General features: G+C 45.1%; 1 protein-coding gene across 1 annotated transcript; it reads left to right on the plus strand.

Annotated features, from left to right (window-relative positions):
* Nucleotides 1-2,746: 2,746 nt before the first annotated feature.
* Nucleotides 2,747-25,953, plus strand: T265_05568 (hypothetical protein; the record flags this gene model as incomplete). Its single annotated transcript, XM_009170609.1, has 12 exons — nt 2,747-2,978; nt 3,015-3,052; nt 3,095-3,174; nt 3,541-3,692; nt 5,279-5,366; nt 7,281-7,601; nt 8,784-8,905; nt 15,780-15,938; nt 17,525-17,657; nt 20,653-20,811; nt 21,562-21,647; nt 25,450-25,953. 12 exons carry the CDS (start codon nt 2,823-2,825, stop codon nt 25,669-25,671), a joined length of 1,716 nt encoding a protein of 571 aa, XP_009168873.1.
* Nucleotides 25,954-26,195: the final 242 nt, after the last annotated feature.

Here is a 26,195-nt window from a genome sequence, read left to right on the forward strand (position 1 = left end):
ACATGGCGGGGACATGGTAAGAAGATTTTCAAGCTCAGAGCGCGCACATTCTCATTTTTCGGGTGGTAGCTGCGTGGAATGACTTTCCTCCGACGGTTGTCCACGCTCCTTCTAGAACCCAGTTCGAAGCATTAGTAGACATTTATTTATACGAGTCCTCGAGCTGGCAAGCATACTGCCTCGCGCTGAGAACACAAAGAGCAGTGCTACACCCTTTTTTCACTCGTAACTTTCAGATGAACGACAGCCACTGACCGACAAGAACTAAACGACCCAGGAAACTTGGGTTAAAGCCTCGATCCTGTTTATCGATCCGTGAATCCGTGGCCTGTGGTTTGTGGCCTAAGTTGGAAGCAGTTTATCCACGAGTTTTTTAATTTGCAGCGTGTCCCCTACTGTTATAAGTGTGTCCTGAGCCCAGTCGTTCCTAATAACCGAACATGATATAATTTGGGCCGATGCCTCACATGCAGGCTACGGACCGACCGAAACCATGTCCTGATTGGTGAGAACGCCGGCTCGACGCTTCTCGCCCCTTCACGGAGATCCTAGTACGACCTTGTAGAACATTGTCATTGCCCTGTGAATACGGTTGTAATAATTTTCCTTTGGCTCCGTAAAAGGCTGTCTGAAGAAACCGAGCCCTTTGGTATACTATAGTGGGTGAAGCAAGAAACCGAGTTACAACCTGAATTCGGGTTAACCCACGATGTCACTTTCGGCAAAGCATCTCCAAACAGAAGAAACAAGCGGATTGAATAAGCTCAATTGGGGCTTGTTGAATACGGTAAAAACAGTCGGGCCTCCGTCTTCTCCCACAGTGCTGCCGCCAGCCCGATTACTGAATTCAGTTTCGACGCTGAATCTAGTGAATACCGACTTCGGACAGACAGAAGAGTGCTTCAAAATGGGCTAGATGGCCCAAGTGGTTAGAGCGCGGGTTTACTGCCCGGAAGGTCCGTGTTTCGAACCCGACCTCTGCCTCTCGGTTTCCCCTGTCTAGGTTTGAACAACCTGGCAGTATCCCAGCCCTCATGCAACCTTCGGTGGCATGGCAGTTAGGCACCAAAATGGTACTACAGTTGAATGATTTTAGAATGGCTATTGTCAAGTGGCTTCTGATACACTTGTTTTTGAGTTTCTCCTGACCTTATGTGTCATGCAGTTTAAGAAATGCGACTCAGAAGATGACTATGTCTCGATACTAAATGGGACGCGTGGATCCATGTCATTCAGATGATTGAAAAACTCACTGACCTTGTCTCAGTTCGTCACGACAAAAGTGTCATATACATAACGCCAAAATATCTTGAGTAGGTACGGAAATCCGGCTAAAGCTTTCTATTCAAAATCTTCCGTGAAAATATTTACCAAAACCGGGGATATTGGATACCCTATTGCTAGACCTTGCTAAAAACAAACTGGTCAACATTCAGCCACACTCTTATGCCCTCAACTACTTCATCGACCGAGAGTTGTGTCCTTTCCCTAAGTGTCGTGCCTGCTAGTAAATAATAAGTAAATAAAAATAAATCGTCCAGCTGTAGCACCCTTTCGGTGCCCAGCTGTTATGCCGCACGAAGAAGGCACGAGGGTTGGGTTACAACCAGGTCGCCCAAGCCTAGACAGCGAAGTCGAGGGGCAGGGGCCAGGTTCGAACCACGGACCTTCCGGTCAGTAAATTCGCGCTCTAACCACTTGGCCTATCTTGCCTGCTATTACTAGCCTCTGTTACCTCCAAAGCAGCCGCCTATTCATTTTTTGTACGTTGAGACCGTGCCAAAACTCACGCGAACTTCGTCTAGCTTCTAAGAAAATTCTGCCACAGTCGTACGAATTTCTAATGAAGGTGGCCGATTCCCCCGTAAGTGGTTTTCGTATATCAGCTACGAGTTCGGCTAACTCATGTGGTGGCGAGCCTATATGATCCACTATTGGTCTTATCGGAGCAGTGTTGGCAGTAGAGTGAATTGGCAGTCCGTAGAGCCCTGAGTGAATCGTACTGGGTACAACCGATACCACTTGCTTCAAATGGCTTTTTGTGGATCTTAAACATCCACGAACTTCTACGCTACGCTTACTCGTTATTAGAGTAACATTGCCATTGGTAAATTGTCCGTAGGGTCCATCGGCGACATGCTGCTTGATCTTTTGAAGACTTGCTTATTGTTACTCTGACTACCTTTATCTGTCTTCAAAATGATAATATTATCCACCTGTCTCAGTGTGTTCAACGCTCTCCACTCTAGTGGTGCAATATACCGAGCTCCTGATTGTTGGGATTTAGGGTCGTGACCAGTTGTACTCAGCAATAAGTTTGCTGAGTTTTTCCAAAAGTTTTCCGGACGCGATGACTTCCCAATAGATTCCATGGGTTTTCCTGAAGTGATAACTTGTTTGAGGTGCACGAGAAACGCTGATTTCCGTCGAACGTCAAAATAGACACCCTAGCTACTGATCGAGCGAAGTCTGTACGGTCTTCTCCGCAACATAATGTGCCTCGGCGCTTCGTTTTCCAGATTAGGTTGCTGGCCTTTGATTCGATGAGATGGTTGCGTGTCTCTTCGGAGGGCACATCAATGTTGGAAAATTATCAACCGAATCTAAAACTAATTTGCTCTTTCCAGCTGCAAAACATGCCGCTACCTTTAAATTCACTTGTGATAAGAGGCTTCATTCACCTCCAGTTACTTATGTGACCTTCCCATTAACTTCATGCTTTTGTTGTTTTCTGCTTCAATTTTAGCCACGTTTTGTTGTATTGCTTATATGAAACGGATCTTCCGTATCATCGTTCATACATTGTGTTGCGTGTCTCAGGAATGTCCACCTGTTGCGATGTTGCTTCGGGTAGACTATTCCTGGGGTACCGCCACTGCGTTATGTTCCTTGGACTTTGTGGTCTAGCTATTTGTTACATCATGCGAATCTCACCCGCCATCACCATTATCTCAATGGTTGACAACAAAGAATATCGAGTAAGTGACGTCAGTGCCTCCGCTTGATTCTTACAGAGTGCAAACATCACTGGGAATAATTCAGGAAGTGCTAAGTAGGTCTCGATTCGTCTTCTGTCCCATACGTCTATTTGCAGAAAGTTTGACTGGACGCCTTTGGAGCAGAACACTATTTTAAGCTCATTCTTCTACTCTTATTTTTTAATGCAGCTTCCTGGTACGTGCGTCCTCATTGAATACGTATGAAAATTCCTAACCGTCTGGTTTCTATCATATTCATTTGATTAGTAGTAGTAAGCAGTAGGGTTCATCATAACCACTGAGGTGAGAAAACTGACTTGTTTTTGTCGCTTGTGAATTTAGAAGCATATAACTATATTACAGCTTCAACATCCAACTGCAGTTTCTGCTATACGTGTTTTTCGGTCCCACCTGACATTCGCTTTTCGAGTGCCAAGTGAAATCCCCTTGTTTACTCCCAAATGTATTTAGGCTCCATTTCGTCCATCCCAGTACCTCCGATTCTTCTCATCATCTATTGCGTATGGTTAACTGCACCTTTTCTTTCATTTTAATTCTGCAGCTGGTTGGGTTACGCAGCATATTGGAGGCAAATGGACATTCGCAACAGGGGTCTCTTTCTGTGGGTTGATCGCCATCGTGCTTCCTCGGCTAGTCGAGCTTGGTGGCTTCACGGCATTTCTGCTGCTACGTATTTCACAAGGATTGTTTCAGGTAGGCTGTTTTTTCTGTTCCGGGGAAGACTTTGTAAACGTCGATATCGATCAGTCGTTGAGTTATTGCTGCAGTGGTCATCATTGTCATTGTATGCCACAAGAAACACAGAGGACACATGGATCCTGTCTTTGAAGACAGGCAGCATCAGTAGTACCCAAACTTCATCGTAACCTGCTGGTTTGTTCTCTGACGCCTTATACTTTGTGTTCCTCTCGATTCGTTCCACTGAATTTGGAGGAAAAAGAACTCATTTCTCAGTTGACACGTGCCAACCAACCGAAATACTTGAGTGCTTGGTTGCACTCGGTTGCATCACCACCAGCAGGCCGATCAACATTTTGTAAATAGTTGAAAAGCACGTTCTATCAGGAGTTTACCTCGAAAATGGGTTCGTTTATGAGAACTTCATGTCTCCTCCTCATTGTCATCAACGACAGCGACACACCGATAGTGAATGCTGGTACTCCGCTGCACAAAGCCATGGTGAAAAAAGGCCTCAGCAAATACTGGAAAGAAAGGGAGGGGTAGTGATGTGGTACAGAAGTCATTTTTTTGAGCGAGGAAGTTCGTGAACCAGGTGCTTACATCTTTAACCAGCACTGGAATCACTACATCTGAACCTCATGCTATCGGCAAGAACAACCCAGAATCGTCCTCTAATATCACCTAACATTAGTCCACCGTCCGACAGATGAAGTGGCAACCAACGCACTTCACAGTCTTCGGCCAGCTACTTGCAAGGAGGCTCGGCCTGAAAGACGCGAGGATTCAGCAGTCGTCAGTTTAACTGTGGCTGCATCCTGCCAACAGTAGGCTGGAACGAAAAACAGTACCCCCTCTGGTAAACAATGCATGTTCCAACCACCGTAACCTGGTATCGATTTTTTATACCAATACATTAGTCCACCGTCCGACAGATGAAGTGGCAACCAACACACTTCATAGTCTTCGGCCAGCTACTTGGAAGGAGGCTCGGCCTGAAAGGCGCGAGGATTCAGCAGACGTCAGTTTAACTGTGGCTGCCTCCCGCCAACAGTAGGCTGGAACAAAAAACAGTACCCCCCTCTGGTAAACAATGATTGGTTGTGCGTATTGGGTGTCCCAACCACCGTAACCTGGTATCGATTTTTCTTACCAACTGCTCACTTGATAGTCATTTCATCACGGACACACTGCAACCAGGTGACTCTTGCCGAGCGACGGAGACACCATTGCTCCAACACTTGGAGCCGGAGAGACTAAGTTTTTTGCCCACCGTTTCAGTTGCCTGGTCGTTTAGTTTCTCCTACTAACTTTTTTAATGTTGTGTATGTGTTAGTACAGCGGTCCCACTAAAAGACCATGCACATAAGAACCACGAACAACGTCCGTTGAACGTAAAGAATGGCGGATGCTCGTTCGTAATCAGATTATGGTGTGGACGAAGCAGTATATGAGCGAATGATTTTGATTTCAGAGTAATCGAATCAGCGGGCAAATAAGTCGACCTCAATGCAGACCTCAAGACATGTTCCTCGGTTAAAGTGGTAATTTCTGTATATTTGTCCCTTCTCCGTCTAACTCCTCTCGTGCATTTCTTACAGGGCATGTGTTATCCGTCAATCCATCGGTTAACTGGTTACTGGTACCCGCCTCGTGAATATTCGTTACTTTCAGGAATCATGCACTCTGGTAAGTGCACAACAATATTTGCGGCGTCATCCTAAAGAAGTATGATGTCTTTCAGGCAAATAACCGTGGCCCAACTGTTTCTAATTCCAAGGGCTGCGAAGCACCGGTGTTGTACATTGATGTCATGCTGTCGATGATGATTATGACATGCTAGGTCACTTGCGCTGGATAGTCACCACTCGTGTTTTTGACGAGCAGACGCCTGTAGAATCCGCCAGTAACTGAGTAATAATGTACTTGAGATCCGTTTTTGGTTTTCATATCTCTTCGTCATCTGAGATGTCCGAATTTCGTTGCTGCAAGCCTGCATGGGGGCGAGATGGCTCAAGTGGTTAAAGCGCGAATTTACTGACTGGAAGGTTCAAGGTTCGAACCTGACTTCTGCCTCTCGACTTCTCCTGTCTAGGCTTGAGCGACCTGGCTTGCAACCTTCGGGTGGCATGGCAGTTAAGCACCGAAAGGGTGCTACAACTGAACGATTTCTTTCTTTTTCGATTTCAAACCTGGAAAGTATGTAGTCGGATTAAAGTTCACGTGTTCTGTTAATTTTCCATATATAGTTTAACTGATAGGTGTGGAGTGGTTCCGGCTATATCAACAATCTAATTGCGATGAATGATGTGACTGAGAGGACTTGCTCAGTGGTTAGAGCGCGGATTTACTGACCGAATGACCCGTGGTTCGAACCACGGTTCGAATCCGACCTCTGCCTCTCGACTCCCCCTGTCTAGGCTTGGGCAATCTGGCAGTATCCCAGCTCTCGTGCTTCCTTCGGTTAGAATGGCAGTTAGGCACCGAAAGGGTGTTACAGCTGATCGATTATCTTTTTCATCTTTACCAGTAACCAGAAGGACGAGATGAAGAAGAGAATCATGGAAATTTCAGAATTACTATTCTAGTGTTTATTTATGATGTCAACTGTCGTAGCTCATCTCCAAACCATTGTCGAACTCTAATAAGGGCGAGAGTCAAGGCTGGTGGCTCCCACTTTCACTATATTTATTGGGAGATGAGATCAAGGGATGAAAATGATGTGGGTCGAAATAATTTATCAACTCTGTCCTACATTCGAATGGTTTTTGACTGTGCAGTTTCTTGGTCAGGACTATGCCAATCGGGGGCACATGGCCCTGAGGACGACTTATGTTCGACTTCTTATGTGGACCTGCAGATCATGGCACAGCAGGCTTCCATTCAAAACGCGATTCTTCAAGATGTTATCATTGATGTATTTTCTCTCTAATGTCTGAAATTCAATCCTTTCGATAATCTCCTGGGTATTGTTTCGCCCGTCAAATCGGCAGCCTCTCTTCTTCATTTATTGAAAAAAAACGTACAAGTGTATCTTAGCCAATCGACTAAAGCTTCACCGTTGCTTATACAGGGTTCAACGAGGGGACTATCGCTTAAGGACAATCTAGTTTTCTTCGCCGACGCATTGACAGGTTTAATTCGCAATCATTTCAAAAGCCTTCCTCTGCACAGTGAAAGGCACGACCGGCAAGTTGAAATTTCACATTTCGTATAAGCTGCCTCTCGTAGAACTGGTTAACGGCAAGTTGAAATTTCACATTTCGTATAAGATGCCTCTCTAACACTGAGTGGTCCTGTATTCTGCCTAATTACAAGCAAACGATACTGCTGAAAAATTGGGGTGTTCAGCCCGAACTTTCACGGATTCGAATCTACGCACAGGTTCGTCAAAAGTGCACTGGTGATGATGTCCGATAAAGAAAGTCATTGACATAGTCTTGATAGGTTTTTAATGCAGGGAAACGACATCCTTGTAGATTTGGAAAAGTAAGCACTATTATCTATGGTCGCCCCGTTCACAACATGATGTTTCAAGCAATTGCTTTTCACCCGCTGTAAAATTGGCTCATTTATAATGAATGAGTATGACTGAACTTCCAGGTGCCTTTGTCCGTTACGGTGCCCATCTTTTCTTAGACCTACCGGGGTCGTCTAGTCACGCTTATCTACATTACACTGACGCGGTGCCAGTTAGTGACACCCGAGTCGTAGACTATCAGTTCCTGTCTAATGTCATCAAAATTTCATGGCCGCATGTCCACTCAGCCAACCTTACGCTTCGGCTGATATTACCATACCTCGTCAACTTCTATCCCTATCCTCAAGGCTACATCGTTGGTACCGTGTTGGCCCTGGTTTGCAGTGGATACTTAATCGATGCCAACCAGCTGGGAGGCTGGCCGTTGCCATTCTATGTTTCAGGTGAGCCCATTGAAATAAAGTTGCGAGTTTGAGGGCATAATACGATCCCCGTTGACTCTGGTTCTCCTTCTATGTGCGTTTATTCTCGTACATAAGTTTGTTGGCTTGCAGGCAAAATTAGTCAGTTTGTGCTGCATTTTCCGTCACTGCACTCTGACCCCTGCGAATATATTTATATGTATGTTACAGGCTGCTTAGAAAACAAAGAACGAAACTAATTTGCCTCTTTTGGATGCGTAGGTAATAGCCAGCTGTAGTTTGTTGTCATCAACCGATAATGCCTTCATGTATGACACAGCGTCTTTAAGTGCCAGTACTTTGTGTATCTCTTCCAGGAATACCTTTTTTCCCGGAATCGATTGCCTTCTTGCTGTACGGATATTTTCGCTTACTTTAATATCTGATCGTTTTTAGCCCGCCATATTGTGCGGACTACCGGTAGACCGTTGTTGAAGTGTATGAAGCCGGAAGTCACACAACAGTACAGTTCTGCACTCTCTTACCCTAGCAAAGTCAAGTGAAACAATCTGCTTGTGACCCCTTTTGGCGTACAACTTCTATGCGGCCCGAATGGAACACGAGGTTCAAGATAGTAATAAGTTTCTGGAGGTTGGATAGGATCACTTAAAAATTCCACCATCGGTTTAAAGCATGGGTCTCGGGGTCAGGAGCTTGCACCTGCAAGACTGACTTCTTACTCAGGTGAGTCCATTCGGAGATTGGCTTTGACATTTCGGGCGACAGGAATTTCGTTGAGCTTAGAGGTCACATCTGGCACGTGGTTTCTGTCTCATTCTTTTCGCACTTTTGAACGTTTCAGTAGGCTACGGAGGAGTCATTATGGGGCCGAGAGAATACTTGTTTGGAGGACTCACCCCCCCACTGGAAGTTCTTTTCGTTCTTTATCCATTCCGTCTCCCGTAAAGTCCCACTGTTGGGTGGTGACTTGTGCCTTTCCGGATTGTTATGAGTGCACCAGCACAATCAGCGATCATTTATGTCAACTCACTGTCATTCTTTCCTTGATCGATAAAGAGCCGTCTACGTCATAACTGACACTTCTAACTTACGGATTCATTTGTGCTCGTCTTCTCCTTATGTAAGATGTTTTTGGGGTAGATGTGCCTTTCTATTGGTTTATGTGTGTATCCCACTCTCTAATTTTTTTAATTCGCTACGCAGGAATATTGGCTTTCATTTGGCTACCTGCCTGGTCGATCCTCATTACCGAAGTCCCGGGCTCCCACCCATGGATCTCACCAGAGGAGGTTCAGTACATCGAGGGTTCTCTGAGGGACATCCACGTACGTTGTCTTACTGACTGTAATAAGGTGTTATTCTATGTTGTATGCTTTTTAAAGACTTTCGCTTGCAGAAATAACCAAGTGTGACCATTGACACGTATTCTGTTAAGACAGTCGTACATTTGTATACAATCCTTACTCAGCATGCAGCTTTACGTTGAGGACTCTTCTGTCCTGTCACTCACGTTAGCCAACAACATCACTCGCAGTGTGAGAAAACCAGTGTTTGATTGTGGTACGATTGCGTCAATACATACAGATGAGACCCTATAGTGGGGAGTGGACAGTGGAAAAACCTAGATGCCAACCTATCGCAGACATCTGAGGTGCCTACACCTTCAGCGGGCAACTCGGACAATCAGCATAGAAACTGACAGCATGAACACTTGTCATTTCATTGTTGGCCGTATGGAATAAAACCTCACGTTTTGCGAAGTCATTATTACGCCACCAACCACTCCCTTCGTCTTCTGAACTCAGAGTGCTGGCCAGATGTTTTTATAGGGGTCCGTTTTCATTCGTGGTCAATCATCGGACTGCAGTACTCCTCACAGTATCTTCCTCTTTGGAGTGACGGTTTTCAAGTGGTCCTGTTTTGGGTTGCTTTACAGGGCTTTTGTATGTACAGCAGCCTGCATCCAATAAGCATTTTACTGTCAACAGTGGTTAGATTGCTGGGTGACTGCGGGTGGTTGTGATAAAATGAATATATGGATTCGGATATGTGGGCCTGTAAATCCGATGTCTTAGAGGGACAACTTCGACAGCAAACTCACAGAGTCCTTCTGAAAGATCTAAGCATGATTGCATTGCACTGAAGACTAGCACTACACTGTATAGAGGATCTTTGGTGTCATCCGTTAATTCCCCTGCAGTTCAGCGTGACACCACGATTCCATTGCACGTGGGCCGTCACCATGGTGTGGCGGTTTGTGAGCTACACTGGGGAGTGTCCGCGCGACACTCACAGTCTCTCATACCAGGCTGATCAATGGGTAGAGGTTTGGCGCACGCAGTCTCCTGGCCCTCTAGGTTTGGAGAGGGGACATGTATGGCGACGTGTTCCGTAAAAAATGGCAGTGTACTTGCATTTCCAGCCCAACACCGCTGCCTTGTGCTTAGGCTTTTGAGCCCAAGGCTCTGGTTGAAGACACCAATCGTCCTCCTGTATAGGTGTGGGTGCCCTGGCAGTATTCCAGCCCATGTACAACGGTGTCATTTACAACAACCAGTACTCATGCCAAATTGGCCGTTTTGTAGTGCCGTAGCTCAGGGCGCCTTGCTTGCTGCATACAGCTAGATGGGTAAGCGAAAACGTTACTACCGACTCCTGCACTCTTGAAATTCCACGTTTCCCTTCTGTCCTACCTTACCCATGTTTGTCTACTCAATCCGCAGGTCCCAGCACTAGGGCTGGTCGCTTTGTTCACCGTCCATCACACTCAGCTGCAGCTTCTGTGCGTCCGAGTTCAGTTACAACCGTAAACAATTCAAAGCCTGTTTTCAAACCCCGAAAGCCTGTCTACTTAGCCACTTTCAATGTTCGCACACTGAAGCAAGCAGATCAACAGGTGACTCTTGCTCGTACTCTGCATTGATGTCTGTTTGTCAGAAACAAGGACGCAGGACGCAAGTAATGTAATCGAACTGACTGCCCCGTTGCTCTCTCCTAGGTTCCGGCTGCGCACCTCTGGTGATGGAGAGGTCTCTGCAGCTGGATATACCGGGGTGGGTATTGTATTGAGCGAACGAGCGGAAACGTCTCTACTTGATTGGATATTTGTAGACAGTCACCTCTGCGCGTTTAGTTTGTCAACATCTGTGAGAGAATCTAGGGAAAGTGAGGTCCATCACACCTTGTAATGTGTCTGCTTACGCCCCAGCTGACTGTAGCTCTGAATCTGCCAAGTACAGTTTGGGTGACGCTCTAGGTGCCCTTGTACAGTGGGCTAAAAGCTCAGATATAGCTGTATTTGCTGGGGACATGAACGCCAAGGTAAGTAGACTAATTGCAGCTGAGATCCGATTGGGTGACCGTTTTGGTTTGAACACCAGACACACAGGCATCAGAGACCGCTCACTTCACATGTGTGCTGATCATAGGCTGTTCCTTTGCAGTGCGAATTTCCGGAACAGCGGAAATCGCTTGACAACCTGGTGACTACCGATAAGTCAGCCACGAACCCAAATAGACCCCATCGCCGTCAGTTACCGGTGGCGAGGGTTGATCACCGCCTGCCGCTCCTTCCGGAACACCAACGTTGACTCCGACCATTCACTTGTACTCTGTTGTTTTTTATTGCGCTTTTCAAGTGTACGCAAAACGCACACACCTCGCTTAGCCGTTGAGAAGCTAGTGGACACAGAAGTCAAACGAAACTAACAGAACCAGCTCCTCGAATGCCTGCCGGATGGTACGGTGTCGGATATAAATGGCCACCGGGAAAGGATATCCAAAGCACTACTCAAAGCCGGAACGTCTGTTTGCGGTACAACCCAGCCAACCTCATCCAAGCACTGGATTTCCGATAGGACCGTGTCTTTGCTCGAGACCCGGTGGCAGATTCTTTCTGGGTGCCACCACAACTCCCCTTGACGCATTATCCGACGCCAGGTGAATCTAAGTGTCCATGTAGACCGAAAAGCTTGGTGGACCGGAAAACGCAAAGAATGCTGGAAACGTCCGCAAGCTGTCTCACTTGATTTGTTCGACTGGTCCTCGGAAACCTCTTGTTAGCGAAATAATCAGAGACCAAAATGGCTCCCTGATCTACAGCAAAACAGGACGTTTGAACCGCTGGGCACAGTACTTTGAACTGCAATTCAGCTCGCCACCTGCTACCTTTAATCCATAATCCCGGCCTTCAACAGGAAGATGGACCGTGAATATGGAGCCGCCCTCATCTTGCTGCTGGTACTGACGAACTTCCACCTGCCCCTTTCAAGGATTGCGGCGGGCTCCTCAGACAGTGCCTGTTTAGCCTATTTGGGTCTACTTGGGAGAAAGAGACCGTCTCAGACAACTGGGTTGAATCGATAGTAGTGCCCATTTTCAAAAAGGGTAATCGCGGTGATTGTGGTAACTGCAGAGGTGTTGGTTTGACACCTGTTGTGACAAGGCTTCTAGCCGTCATCATACGATAGCACGCGAAACCTTGACTCGTTAAAATCAAGCGAGATTTCGACCGGGTAAAGGCTGCGTTGACCACATGTTCACACTCCGTCAGGTGTTAGAGCAACGCCATATGTACAGACGACGCACAATCTCGGTATTCCTTGACTTCAAGGGTGCGTTTCATTCTGTCGATCGGTCAGTGCTGTTAACTACACTTGCTCAACAGAGTATGCCCCAGAAGTTTGTAAACATAATTCGATCCCTATATTCACATACTGCCGGGCGGGTGAGTATATGGTGAGCGCTCCAAAAGCTACCCTACAAAAAGTGGTGTCAGACAAGGATGTCCACTCTCCCCACTCTTGCTCAACTTTATCATTGATGGAGTAATGGGGCGAACGCCGGAAGATCTTCAAAACCCCGGTGTTCAAATTGCTGCTGGTGAGTGCCTTGTCGATCTGGATCACGCAGATGATATCACTCTCATCTATGGAGACCAAAGCGGAGCACAAGCCCTGTTGAATAGGCTGACCACCGTCATACCATCTTTTGGCATGCGCCTTGCACCATAGTGCAAAGTCATGCTTCAGAACGTGCAGTCTCCGAACATATCCCTTACAATTCAAGGAGAATCACTGGAGATTGTGGGAAACTTTACATACCTCAGTAGTTCTAGGAGGTTCGACAGAAGTGTGTCTGATGAAGTCAGTGCAAGAATTTAAAAGGCTGGAATCACGTTTGCGTCACTTGTGGCGTCAAAAAGACATCTCACTAGATCTTAAAGGTCGTGTGTACGAGGCTACAGTGAGGGCTGTGTTGTTGTATGGGTGCGATACATGGCTTCTGCGGATAGATGATGTGAGGCATCTTCAGGTTTTGGACCACCAATGCCTAAGAAGCTTTCCTGGTTTTGGATTACGTCAGCGTCTTAGTAACGCGGTGATTAGAAAACGGCCTGATGAAGCTTTTGTGTCAAAAGCGAAACGTTGCCCAAATAAAAACTATCGATTGTTTACCAAGCCCTTCTAAAACGGGTGTGTTTGTGCTGTAGGTACTTCAGTCAAGGACAACATCCAGCTCCACCAACTGTGACAGCTCGGTCATGTGCTACGCATGTCGGAACACCGTCTACGGAGACGGTTGTTGTTCTCCGTGCCTCCTTCGGAATGGCGCAAACCGCGAGGTGGACAATGCATGACTTGGCAGAAGGGCGTGAAAGAGATCACGAAGAGTGTGGGTGTTGTCGGTGTTTTACGCCTTCCGGGGTCCCCGTGACCCCGCCTGTGCTTGGCTGGAGACTGCAAGAAGTGGTGGCTAATCGATGTCAGTGGCGTCCGTCCTGCCAGTTTCCAGCTTGTCTGATTAAGCATTTGGAGGTGTAGGCCTCTCAGAACGCTTGACATAGGCCATCACTTGGTCCTCTCACTCACCCACTCTTTTACTATTCTTTTTACTCTAGGGCTTTAATGATATATATATATATNTTGACTCCAAGGCTCTAAATATAATTAGATACAGCCTTTGGTTGTACGGCAGTGAAGCATCAGTGTCAACGCTGATGTTTCTGATGATGATGATCACACGTGTAAATGTTGCAACCAGGATCACTACGCTGTTCGTACGTGGTTTGTTGCCCGTGGCAACTCGCTTTTGAATGGGCAATTGACTACAGGTTTTGGATATGCTGCCAGTTCATGAATTTCTAGGCAGAATTTCTTGGCAGAATCTCCTCCCCCATCTGTAATCCGCTAGCTTCATGTTGGTCGACAAGTTATTTTTTCACAGTAATCTCACAAACAGTAGAGCGATCACCCTGGAGATGTACAATATCGGTTAATTGTTAATACAACAGATGAGGTGATCTTACGGAACCTAAAACTGGTGCGCAACGGGTTCACGGGATGGTATGACCAACAGTGAAAATGAGAATGGACGGGGAGGTGGCGTACCAGTCATCATTTGGTGAACAAACTGGGACGGCATAACAAGACCAAACTCCGCCGCATAATAAACTGAACGCGCAAACTGTCCCATGCTCCCTCATTACATTTTGAGCTTTGTGTGATAGCTTTCAAACCTGACCACTTGCTCGTTCATCAAATCTTCCTTGCGTATCATTTCATTGTACGTTATAGTGTCCGCAGCCCTTTTCGCGTAGTGTATGGGCACTGTGATGAGCAGGGCAATGTTACCATTTGCTTAACATGTTTAGGTCGCATGCATATACCAACATAACCTTGGGACGAGTGTAAGGGAAACGGCTAGGACTGTTGTTACACGGAGTTGGCCTTTCCGCAATGTAATTTTCTTTTACTGGTACAGAAATACAGTGGTTAGTCCGAATCTCTTTGGAACGATTCTTGAAATGACAGCAAGCTCTGACAACGAAACTTCAATCAGTAACAGCAGACTTCGTAGTTGTGGACAGAGAAAACAGAATTTGAGGACAAACCAATGAGGAATATTCTCAAATGATCCAAACGTTGAACGAGTTAGAGCGTTAGTCAGCATTTTAACAGCTGATGTCTTAAGTTCTTATCCCCCGTGAACTTTGTAACAGCAGACTTCGTAGTTGTGGACAGAGAAAACAGAATTTGAGGACAAACCAATGAGGAATATTCTCAAATGATCCAAACGTTGAACGAGTTAGAGCGTTAGTCAGCATTTTAACAGCTGATGTCTTAAGTTCTTATCCCCCGTGAACTTTCGTGATCTTCTTTCGGGAAAATTCCCCATAGGTCAGCAGATCGAAGCTTCACTCATTTCTTTTTGCCGATATTCTTGGTCTGACAATGTTACATAAACCTACATGGCGGCTGAAAACATAAAGACGGTTGATAATTTACTTAATTCCCTATACTGTATCACAAAGATCATCCCGTAGTTCAGTGAAGTGAATCAATAATTCGTCGGATCTTGTTCGAAGATTTTTAGTCATGACTATTTCCAACACTCTCCTATGGTAACCAGCCTCATTTGAAGTATTCTGAGGCAGCTCGAAAAGTTCTGTCGAAAAGTGCACAACTTATTCTTGTTTTCGTGGTCTATGGGTTAGTGAGACTGTCGAAATCCTCTAGCGTACTGTGTCTCGGCTTTGTTTTGCCGTCAAGTTTACGACAAGCTTGTGTAATGTGTCCACAAAAGAAAACATCGCACGCGTCGCTTGAGGCTTATGTTTGTGAAGTCATCACTTTTCAATACCGCTTCATGTGGCGTGAACTGGAAGATGGAAGACTGGTGGTTTGCATCTCTTCTTATATGCAAGTAATTATCTTGCTGTCAAACTCGATGATTACATAAATCTGATCAGCAGCCGATAAGCGCGTCCGATATACCAGTGCAACGGTGTATGCCGCTGATGAAGTATGCCAGTAGTTTTGGTCTAATGTCCGAGCTCCCTCTCCGTATCCGATGGAAGGTGAATGTTACTACGTAAATTATGTAACCGCTTCGCAGTTTAGCTTTAAAAAACTCTGCGCAAATGAGATGTTTACTTTCGTGTCTAATTACTTGTAATCGCTTAATTCGTGTTTGCTAATAAACAACTTCCCAGCGGTTGAATTTCCTCCTTCCACCGGTATTTCGAAATTAAATACCCGTAGCCGAATTCCGATCTGGAATGTTACTGGTGAGAGGCTTTTTACTGTTGATACCCGATAAGGACCAAGTCACTGTACGAGATATCCCAGCTTTTCAGTGTAGATTGACGTTGCAACATTTCGGTTAGTGCCCTTCCCCGTCTTCCTTTCATCCAACTAGCCTCCTCGTCCACGTGCAATTCCATGGCGCCGTCTAGCAGCCAGCGGGCAGGTATGGCTTATCATGGTCTGCTATGTGTTGGACGGTTGGTCAAATTACACGTTGCTGGTTTGTGTGCCGCAATTCATTCATGATGTGCTTGGTGTTCCGATCAGTGAGGTAAGTACGCAAATCATTCCTCTGAGGTCACTTGGAACCCGTAGTGTCCAATTTCTTTTGTACCCGTTAGATCATTTCTCTGAGGTAACTCTGCTGTTCCGTGAGGCCTCCATTACATCCACCCATTATTCACTTGATGTCGCGAAAGGGCGAAGGTCATGTTATACTAGCCGTGTTGATATTGTGTTATCCGTCATTACCTGATTAACTCATCATATTTATGTCTATCTGAATCCAGATAGCGCGAAGTTTGGACTGGGAGATACGTAATTCGAACATAACCCTGGCTTTCCGATACTCCGGTTTACGCCGGTACAACTTGGCAGCGTCTAAGCCCTCATGCATCCTTCAGGTTGTCTGTCAAAGATGCCTTAAAGGGTATGGTAGCTGAGCTACAGTGGTTTTCTGCTATCAGATGTTTGACAGCCTCTTACCAACAACAGGATCAGAGCATATGTCTTGTTACTAGGATTCATTGGGCACTTGCCACCAGTGTGTGCTGCGCCATATTAAAACAATTCGTAAACTTTTGCACGAATATATGATGTCTCTCGTCACTTTTGACTTTCCCCAACTATTGAAGGAAGCAAAAGACCGTTACCGGGAGCTCGTGAAAGTATCAGTCGTATGACCCGCAGCCGGCAAAATGCTATTAAGGCCTTCTTTTTTATTTTATCAGCTTTTGCTCGATTTGAACGCTCAGATTTTAAACATCCATCAATGTGGGTGTTTACCGAATTTGTCGTGCGTTTCGGTTCATTTCACACGAACCTCTTACCACAACGCATTTTGAGAGGGTTTAAAGCTCTAATGAAGTTGCTTTATCACTTCTGTCGTTAATTGTCACTTATAGGCTCAACCACTCGTGCCCCAAGGCGATGGTGGTCAGTAGTTTTTAGATTAGCACTTATCAACGAAACCCTCGAGTTAGAAATGGCTCAGCGGTTAAGACGCGAACGTACTGGCCGGAGGTTCCGTGGTTCGAATTTAACCTCCGCTGATGTGGCTNCTAGGTACTCTGACGAAATTCGGTTGGGAATTTCGATGGACCATTTACTGGTCAGTTAATCCGTCTGGTTACGGTTCCAAGCAAAATTAGGGGACTACCGCAACCTTTACACAGCAACACGAAATGGAAGTTGCTTATGACCGTAAGTAACCAGAAGATAGGTTGGATAGGTCAAAGTCAGACGTATCAAGGAAGGTTATTCAGGTTCTCCACTTTCAAAGCCTGTAATTTTTCATTTATTGGGTGCCACTTATTTTCCATACTCGAGCCGAATCCAGCTCAGGGGTCTTGGGATGGAAGCCTAGTGTGGTAGGGAGCTGAGTTTATATCCGATGCTACACTTCGTGCCTGATTCAGAGTATGGTTGGTTGGCACTGCCTCACAGCTGATGTGGCTACCTGACAACTTCGCAGACCGTCGTATCTTTCTGTATTTCCAATATCGAAGTTGGAGCTTTTTGACGCTATAATCTAATCCAACGTTTCCGCCTCTCCTGTCCAGGTCAACATTGGTATTGCTTGTTTTCTTGTATGCCATTTCCAATCATGATTAAGCAGATTTCTTTTTAACATTTCAGAATGGGGTTCTTTCTGCCCTTCCATACATGATGGCTCTGATATTCATGTACCTTTTAACGGCAATCGATGGTTTTATCTTACGTCGTGGATGGATCAGTATGCCGAACGCCAGGAAGTTATGGTCCGGACTGAGTATGTTTCGCTTGTTTGTGTTTGCCGCTCACTGTACTCTTGTTGTCTTGCTGAACGGTAGTGCAACTCTGTATCGGTCCCTTTGGCTTCCTGCTCCCCTCACTGTGGTGTATCAAAAGGCACGGTAGCTCTACACAGCCCTTTATGGAGACAAAGGGACTGTATTTATGGGGTAATCACAGGTGTTGCACAATGTCGCGCTAGAATCTCCGTGAGGGGGTGAAAAGCGTCGAGTCAAAGATGCTCTATCCGGATTATGTGACATTCTAACCAATCAGGGCAAGCCTTCGTTTGGTCCGTGACACATCCGTCCAAATGAGGTGATGTTCGGTTATTAGGGATGGCTGGCCTCCGGACAGCTCTGTTCACAGTATGTTTTTGTGTTGTGCAGCCTCATCACTCCTATTACCGTGTTTCCATAATTTGTGTTCTGACTTACTTTAATAACAAGATACATTGGCTCAGTAAGGTATAAATACGCACATTTTCATCTCGCACATTTACCTCAGCGAGGGCGTCATATTTCTGTCATTTAGATTCAAACAAGCTTCTCTGTGAAATTTTACCCAGCGAAGCCAGTGATGTTGATCGACACCTCGTCTTCCTTCATAATCGGAAATTGGTTTACCTACGGTCACTCGTCCAATGCATCTGTCCGAATCCCCAGCTCTGAAAGGAGTTAATTTGCCATCTTAAATTTGTCAGCCGGTTCCACGGCTGAATTTTCCGTTTTCTCTATTTCATACAAAATAGATGCCTTTTGAGAAGTTTTTAGTTTGTTTATATCAGATATCGAACCTATTCCCATGCTATCGGCTGAATACTGCCAACCTCTAGTTCACTATTCAGATTTTTCAGTGTTTGTCATAGTCAGTTTGGCAGTGGTTTTCGTGCACAATGTCACTTTACCGTTGAACTAGTATCGTATCACACACTTAGTTGCGTCACCGATGAGGTCGCTGACCAGTTCTTCAGTGTACTCATCGATGTTTTTCACTGCTAGATAGTTCTTCCAGTCTAACCTGTTTGTAGTTAGCCCCAGTGTGGCTCTTCTCTGGATCCTCTGGCCACAGTTCCCTCACCTTCTAAAGTTACTTTCTCCATTTCACTGAGAGTAGACTGGATTATTTTAAGAATACTCCCAGCGTTCTTCCAAGGTGAAGTTCATTGGATCCGTTGCTTTGGCCAGGCGCTGCAGATAGTCACGTGTACATTGAATGCACGGATCACGCCCCGGTTCGCACAGAGATCACATTGAAAGAAAGCTATTCGATCTGCACAAAATGTGGTAGGTCTTGTGGAGTGTCATTCAGCACTGTAAACAGGCAGCAACGTGCAAAAGCCTTGTCATACGTCAAGTAGTTATTCCTTCAGCCCACCGTCTGATCTCATCCCTGATTATTCAGCCTTTCGTGTTCTGCGTCCAGGGCATTCTTATTCTCACCTTTGAGGACCCTGTATTAGGCTTGGTTTGGGCAATTGTTCATTAATCGTTTCCTGAACCCCTCGCGCAGGAGCCTGAAACAAGCTGAAAGAGTTGCAAATGTCCCGCTACGAAAGTCGGTTTCAATTTGTGTATGCCTTGGGTCCGCCAAATTTCCTCTTTTGGTGTTCCTTTCCGGCTTTTCAACTATCTACGATCGTTGTCAGCCAACGTGCGTAGCTGAGCTTTGAGAATCTCTGCGGAGTGGGAGGCTGATTCTTTTATGGGAGAGCTGCCTCACAAACCATGATACTCGGTTGTTGGAATAGGTTGAGTACAAACTCCTCACCAAAGTTCGTAGCCGTTATCACCGGTTTCAAAGGCATGATCAGAACTCATGCTTGTGGTACATAGTGACTGGCAGTCTTGTACACAGCCTGGCCATCGTCAACTGATTGCAGTGTGGTGAATTAGTCTCTGAAGACCTGCTCCGCTGCCAGTTGGTTCCCTTATGCTTGGTCCGGCCGCAGCTTTTCTTGTGGATGGTGAACATGAGCTTGGGAAAATTAGATGTTGCTAAGATTAGGTAAAAGTACTTTGTTGGTGAGTGAGTGGACGTCATCACCTCGACCACACTAAGTTGGAGAATTGTTATTTGTGGGCAGCAGACTTTTCGGCTGACAGGAAAGAAGGAATGATTCTTTCGTAAACCGAGGCCTGACGCTCATGACAGAAATGCAAAGCTCATATGGAGTTCCGGTCTTGTAAGGGTCGATGATCATTTCCAGTCCACATTCTTTGGACAGTAGCAGTTATTCAGACCACTCAGTCCATCGGAAAGATACTTCTCCTGTTGAACCCCAAATGGTTGGATTCAGCGTCTAAATAGGGACTCACCATCGTTAGATAGCAGCGGAATTCGAGTGATTAGTTACACTGTTATCAGGGCTCACTTAACTCCCAAGGACTGGTACTGGATTGTCAAGCCGATCCATGTACCCGTTGTCCACTTTGGCCCCTTACGTCCGTCAACACATCTTTGATGCGAGAATACGGTTAGTAGTGCTTATTTGGAGGAGGCTCCGAGAAGCCACTTTTTAAGGGCACCACCAGAGGTTTTAGGGCAGGCCAGACCACCGTCATCAACGGTTAACTACGCTTAGACACTCAGAGCACTCCGTCTACACTGGGTCGGTCAGTTGGTCGCGCAAAAGCCTTGTTTCTTCCATATCCTTTTCAAGGTCAATGAACAAAACTGTAAAGTAGAAAAAAAGTTTCGGAGTTTCATAGTGGAAAGCGACCAAGACTAAGCGAAAGACTAAAATAGTCTTGTCATTAGGGGTCCTCAGGTTAGAGCTGCCATTTGAGTGGATTAACTACCACCGGAGCGAAATTTCACTGTATTAGCATTTTTTAGCAGGAGCATTTACTGGTATGAACAGTTTGATGATATTTTACGGTACGTGGTGACGGTTTTTATCTGCATTAACTCATGGCGACAGGCAGTTGAAACGCTAGTTCGACTACGCTATTTGTCTTGATTCTTTGTCATACACTGTTCCTAAATTGCAGGTGCTTTTGGGAAGAGCATCCTACTTCTGACGATCGCCTATCTGGATGCGTCTCACAAAACTGCAATAATCATTCTCTTGGTGTTGAACGTCATGCTATCATCAGCCACGTTACTGGGGTTCAACTTGGCCGATTTGGATCTGGCTCCAGCGTATGCAGGTCAGCTGGTGATTATGGCTTTTTGTAGAGTGCGTGACTTGTTATCAACAGTTTCAGTTTCGTTGTCTCATGTTTATGTGAGGTCAGAACAGTCTCTACGTATACGTTTTCATAAAGATGTATGAAGTTTGATTAATTCATTTATTCCGGGAGAGTTCTTAAGACCATTTGGCGTACCTCAGCATTACTAATGTGATGTTCTCACCGGACCTGACCAATGATTCGGAGACATGCTCCAGTGATCAAACACTGACAACTTCCGTAGTTCACACCAGCGGATAGCCACTACGCTCAAATTCCCTTCGCGTCGGAATTCAACAACCTTGTTTCCCTCGTTCATACTATTTGAGCTCCAGCCTTCTGTTATATGAGACATTCCTGTTAGCATACCCTGCCAGCGCATGCTAGACCAACCTGGATAATTCCCGGTTAACAAATAGACAGTTTGTGCGCCTTGTTCAACTCATCGAAGGACGGTTCATTAACCGCGGCTGTCCTCCCACTATGTGAATTGCCTGTTAGGGCTTTCCTGTCGGACAGCGCTCCGGTCCACTGAAACCTACCAGACGTTGTATCTTGGCAGCTCAAGTACAGCTCTAATACCGATGTAACTAGACGCGATAATCTGGGCTTGGATAGTATGTGCTGATAAAGTGGCGGTAGAGTTCGCCTTGTACGTCAGATGGCCGAATTGCTGTACGCTAATAGATTTATCCTTGTAACACCTCCTCCCTTCCTACTTTCTGATAGGTTTCCTGTTCTCCGTGTTTAACGCCTGTTCGACCTTCAGTGGCATTGTAGCCCCACTAGTCGTCGGTGTCTTCACGAGCAATTATGTAAGTCCATTGTGTTGTTTTTCATTTGCTTTCTTGCCCAACCGTGTTCACCCCACTTTGTTTTTTCGAACCACTTCTTCTGAGTCAAATCTAGGTAATCCTTTTGATGAGGGACATCGTCCTTCCCACTGCTACGGTGGTCTTTAAGGAACTAGCAGAAATTGAACTTCCAGCATGTATAAGCTTTAGCAGGTTTTGCTTGGCGAGTTTCTAGGCCGATACCTCAGTGATCTACTAGCACTGCACTCCAGCATTGAGCACTAGCCCCATGCTCAGGCTTGACAACTCGGGCCGTGCTGCAGCATCCATAGAACACAATATACGTTTTGCTTTTATGCAATGATTGAAAACTCTCCCTCGTTGCTCCTCAACCGTTCAACTGTGTCTCTGAACGGACTTGGCGTATATTCCCACTTCATTCCCTTTTGGCCTCATTAGTTTCACTGGATGTGTGTGTACGTGATCAGATTTCGCTCAGGCGCGTTTACTATGGGGAATTTCTTACCCACATTGTATGCAGAAATGTCTTTTTATATAAGGTGAAGTACTGACTAGACATTTTTTTGCCGAAGAATGTTTGTCTTGAATTTCGAAGGTTTTCTTTCACGCTGAATGACACGAATCCACGTTGTCCTGGGATGACGCATAATATTACGCTAACGCTAAGAATTGATGGTTGCGGTAATCAGTTTCTGACACTTCCCCATGTGGTGAAAAACGCCAAAGGAAAGCATAACCTTACGCAACCTCATCGAAAGAAGCAAACTTTCTTCCTGATATTCTCGACCAGCAGAATAAAGTGTTGTTAATCTATAGTGAGTAGCTAATTTCAGTTTGATTTTCGATAAAGGGATCTCGGTCACACAACGTTGGAAAAAAGGTACTTAAAATGTCTGTTTTATGTTTACAGTCTTGTTGTTTGGTACGATTCTTATCTTTACAATTTGCTACTCACTGGACACTTCTAAATAAACCGGACGATAACAACCTGAGACTAGTGACCGAGGGAGTCACGTGATCAGAGCCTAAAAGATGTGCATTAATAAGGACAAACGGTCTCGTGTGACTGAGCTGTCGGGGATCTTAGTAAAACTTGGTAGAATTCCAAGGCCGTTACCTGGTGGTGATTTGGTCCTCCACCAAAAATCAGTCAACCAAGATGAATTATTCTGATTACTCACCAATATTCAGGTTGTCTTATTCGGTTAAATTTAAAGTGCCGGCTTATGTTACGTGGTTTGAAACCATCGAGAATGGTAGATATTTTGTGAAAAGAGGAAGTTTGGAAACCACATGATTTGGGGAGTCTAACAATAGCAAGGTTAACGGGGAATGTGAAGTGGATTTTTCTTGATTCTCAGGGCCATACTACTGACCGTTTTCATAGTGAATGAAGCTTTTGAATTTGTGAAGTTTATCGGGAGAGGTGGTTTCATTGTATCCTAAAGTGCCTCGAACCCACGAGTTGTCAAGTTTGCAGGCTTATATTGCCAACTTGCGAGATAATTCAGTTCCATGCGTTGTTGACACACTGGCTGATATGCTACTGATACTGATAGGCAAAAGTAGTAATCAGATCTTCCTATTCTTAGGTGCACATAGTAGGCCCTAGGGAAATTGTAGTTTAAATGGAAGTTTAATAACGAATATAAGGCACATACATAACGGTAGAAAAAGTTATGTAAAGTTGCAAAACGTTTTGCTGTGAAAATTGGGCAACCAATAGATTCGAAACATGTCGTCAATAAAAAAATGGATTTTTATGGCAAACCCCGTCGACTAGTAAATCTGAGTTCCGGGAACCGTAAAAGACGGTACATTTACTGATTTATTCAACCACAGTGATAGTACTTGTGTAACGATGGATACTACTCACGAGGCATGTGAGTAGTATGCGGTATATCGTAGCCCCGCCTTGATCTAATATAAGGTGAGATTTATTACGGAGTTTGTGGAATTTCTTTGCGGCATTTGATTAAATTTGCTTGATAGTCAATGAATATTCAGGAAAGTTCAGGAGGACGCGTTCAAAAAGAAGACGGATGTTCAATTTTACAAAACTAGGTACATATGAGAGTTTTGCTTTACTGTCCAATGGTCTGTACTTGTTCAGTTGGTGTTTTCTAATAAACAACTCCGCAGCGAAGGGCTTCTTCGCTTCACTGCTATGGCGACGTTCGTTCTTTCGTTGCCGCGCTGTTCAAAACACAGTGTCGGTAGGAGGGTTAAAAGCATACCAAATCCTCCGTCGATCCTGATCAGTTTTCTCGTGCAGAACCACCACACAACCTATCGGAATCCCAAGATTTGATCTAAGTATGGGGCGATTGGGCCTACACAAAGCATTCTATGTGTCGGGATGCTTTGGCATCAGGGGATTTGTATGTGTATCTGAGTGTTGTCCGGTAGAGTCCTTATTAGCTGGGAAAGGGAGTTTTTCGCGGTTTTCGCGTAAACGCTAGGTTAGAACAATGCCATATTCTTGCTCACATGTACATCGTATCAATATCACTACCATTCTAGAATGAACACGCTTTATTAACATATTCACTTGGTACTTGCATCTTTCCTCTCCCATGGTACGTTTTCATTTTCCTAATGGTTTACTCCCTTTCTCTTCCTAAAGTGCCTCGAACCCACGAGTTGTCAAGTTTGCAGGCTTATATTGCCAACTTGCGAGATAATTCAGTTCCATGCGTTGTTGACACACTGGCTGATATGCTACTGATACTGATAGGCAAAAGTAGTAATCAGATCTTCCTATTCTTAGGTGCACATAGTAGGCCCTAGGGAAATTGTAGTTTAAATGGAAGTTTAATAACGAATATAAGGCACATACATAACGGTAGAAAAAGTTATGTAAAGTTGCAAAACGTTTTGCTGTGAAAATTGGGCAACCAATAGATTCGAAACATGTCGTCAATAAAAAAATGGATTTTTATGGCAAACCCCGTCGACTAGTAAATCTGAGTTCCGGGAACCGTAAAAGACGGTACATTTACTGATTTATTCAACCACAGTGATAGTACTTGTGTAACGATGGATACTACTCACGAGGCATGTGAGTAGTATGCGGTATATCGTAGCCCCGCCTTGATCTAATATAAGGTGAGATTTATTACGGAGTTTGTGGAATTTCTTTGCGGCATTTGATTAAATTTGCTTGATAGTCAATGAATATTCAGGAAAGTTCAGGAGGACGCGTTCAAAAAGAAGACGGATGTTCAATTTTACAAAACTAGGTACATATGAGAGTTTTGCTTTACTGTCCAATGGTCTGTACTTGTTCAGTTGGTGTTTTCTAATAAACAACTCCGCAGCGAAGGGCTTCTTCGCTTCACTGCTATGGCGACGTTCGTTCTTTCGTTGCCGCGCTGTTCAAAACACAGTGTCGGTAGGAGGGTTAAAAGCATACCAAATCCTCCGTCGATCCTGATCAGTTTTCTCGTGCAGAACCACCACACAACCTATCGGAATCCCAAGATTTGATCTAAGTATGGGGCGATTGGGCCTACACAAAGCATTCTATGTGTCGGGATGCTTTGGCATCAGGGGATTTGTATGTGTATCTGAGTGTTGTCCGGTAGAGTCCTTATTAGCTGGGAAAGGGAGTTTTTCGCGGTTTTCGCGTAAACGCTAGGTTAGAACAATGCCATATTCTTGCTCACATGTACATCGTATCAATATCACTACCATTCTAGAATGAACACGCTTTATTAACATATTCACTTGGTACTTGCATCTTTCCTCTCCCATGGTACGTTTTCATTTTCCTAATGGTTTACTCCCTTTCTCTTTTCAGCCGGCTCCAACTGCGTGGCGGAACGTATTTGTCTTGGCGTCTGCTATCTCTTGTTTATGTGGTATTCTTTTTGTCTTGTTCGGACGGCAAGCTCCTTTGTCCTGGACCAGACTAGAGCATACTCAACGACGAAGGATCTCAAATTCTGACGTGCTACGTTCTGTGGAGTCAGACCAATCAACCACTGACGTGCATGCTCGATTGCTTGAAGGCAGTAGCTGAATACGGACTCCTTAGTGAAAGATTTTATCCAAAGGGTCTTTCATCACACTGTCTATGTTTGAGTATATTTCCCTGTATTTGAACTTCGACTTTTCTGTGATTCTATAGTCTCTTCTCACTGGCATAATAACTGCTTCTTTCTTGTACGCCCAGTATAATTTTTTTAAGAATATTCTTTCTAAACACATCTTTTTGTGACATGCGGCGAAAGCTGGTCGGTTTTCGCTTACGAATATTCACTACCTCATGGTGAGGTTGTTATATTGAATTTTTGGATATAGAGTCTCAGCATATTGCTTGATTCTTGGAGGTACTACTTTCCAAGGAATGAATCCTCAATCTGAACAGCTACGAACTGAAGCCATCCAAAACCTCAGTTCTTGGAGTGGAACAGTAGTTTACTTCTCCCTAATCCTACTCTATTACTCAAAATAATCATAGAGCAGATGAGACCATTTATATTTCAGCCCTTTTGAAGGATCGGCTGTCTTCAGTGATCTCCTCTTTCGAGAATCCCCTACCGA

Source organism: Opisthorchis viverrini (genome assembly GCF_000715545.1).
Source record: "Opisthorchis viverrini unplaced genomic scaffold opera_v5_104, whole genome shotgun sequence".
Lineage (NCBI taxonomy): Eukaryota > Metazoa > Platyhelminthes > Trematoda > Opisthorchiida > Opisthorchiidae > Opisthorchis > Opisthorchis viverrini.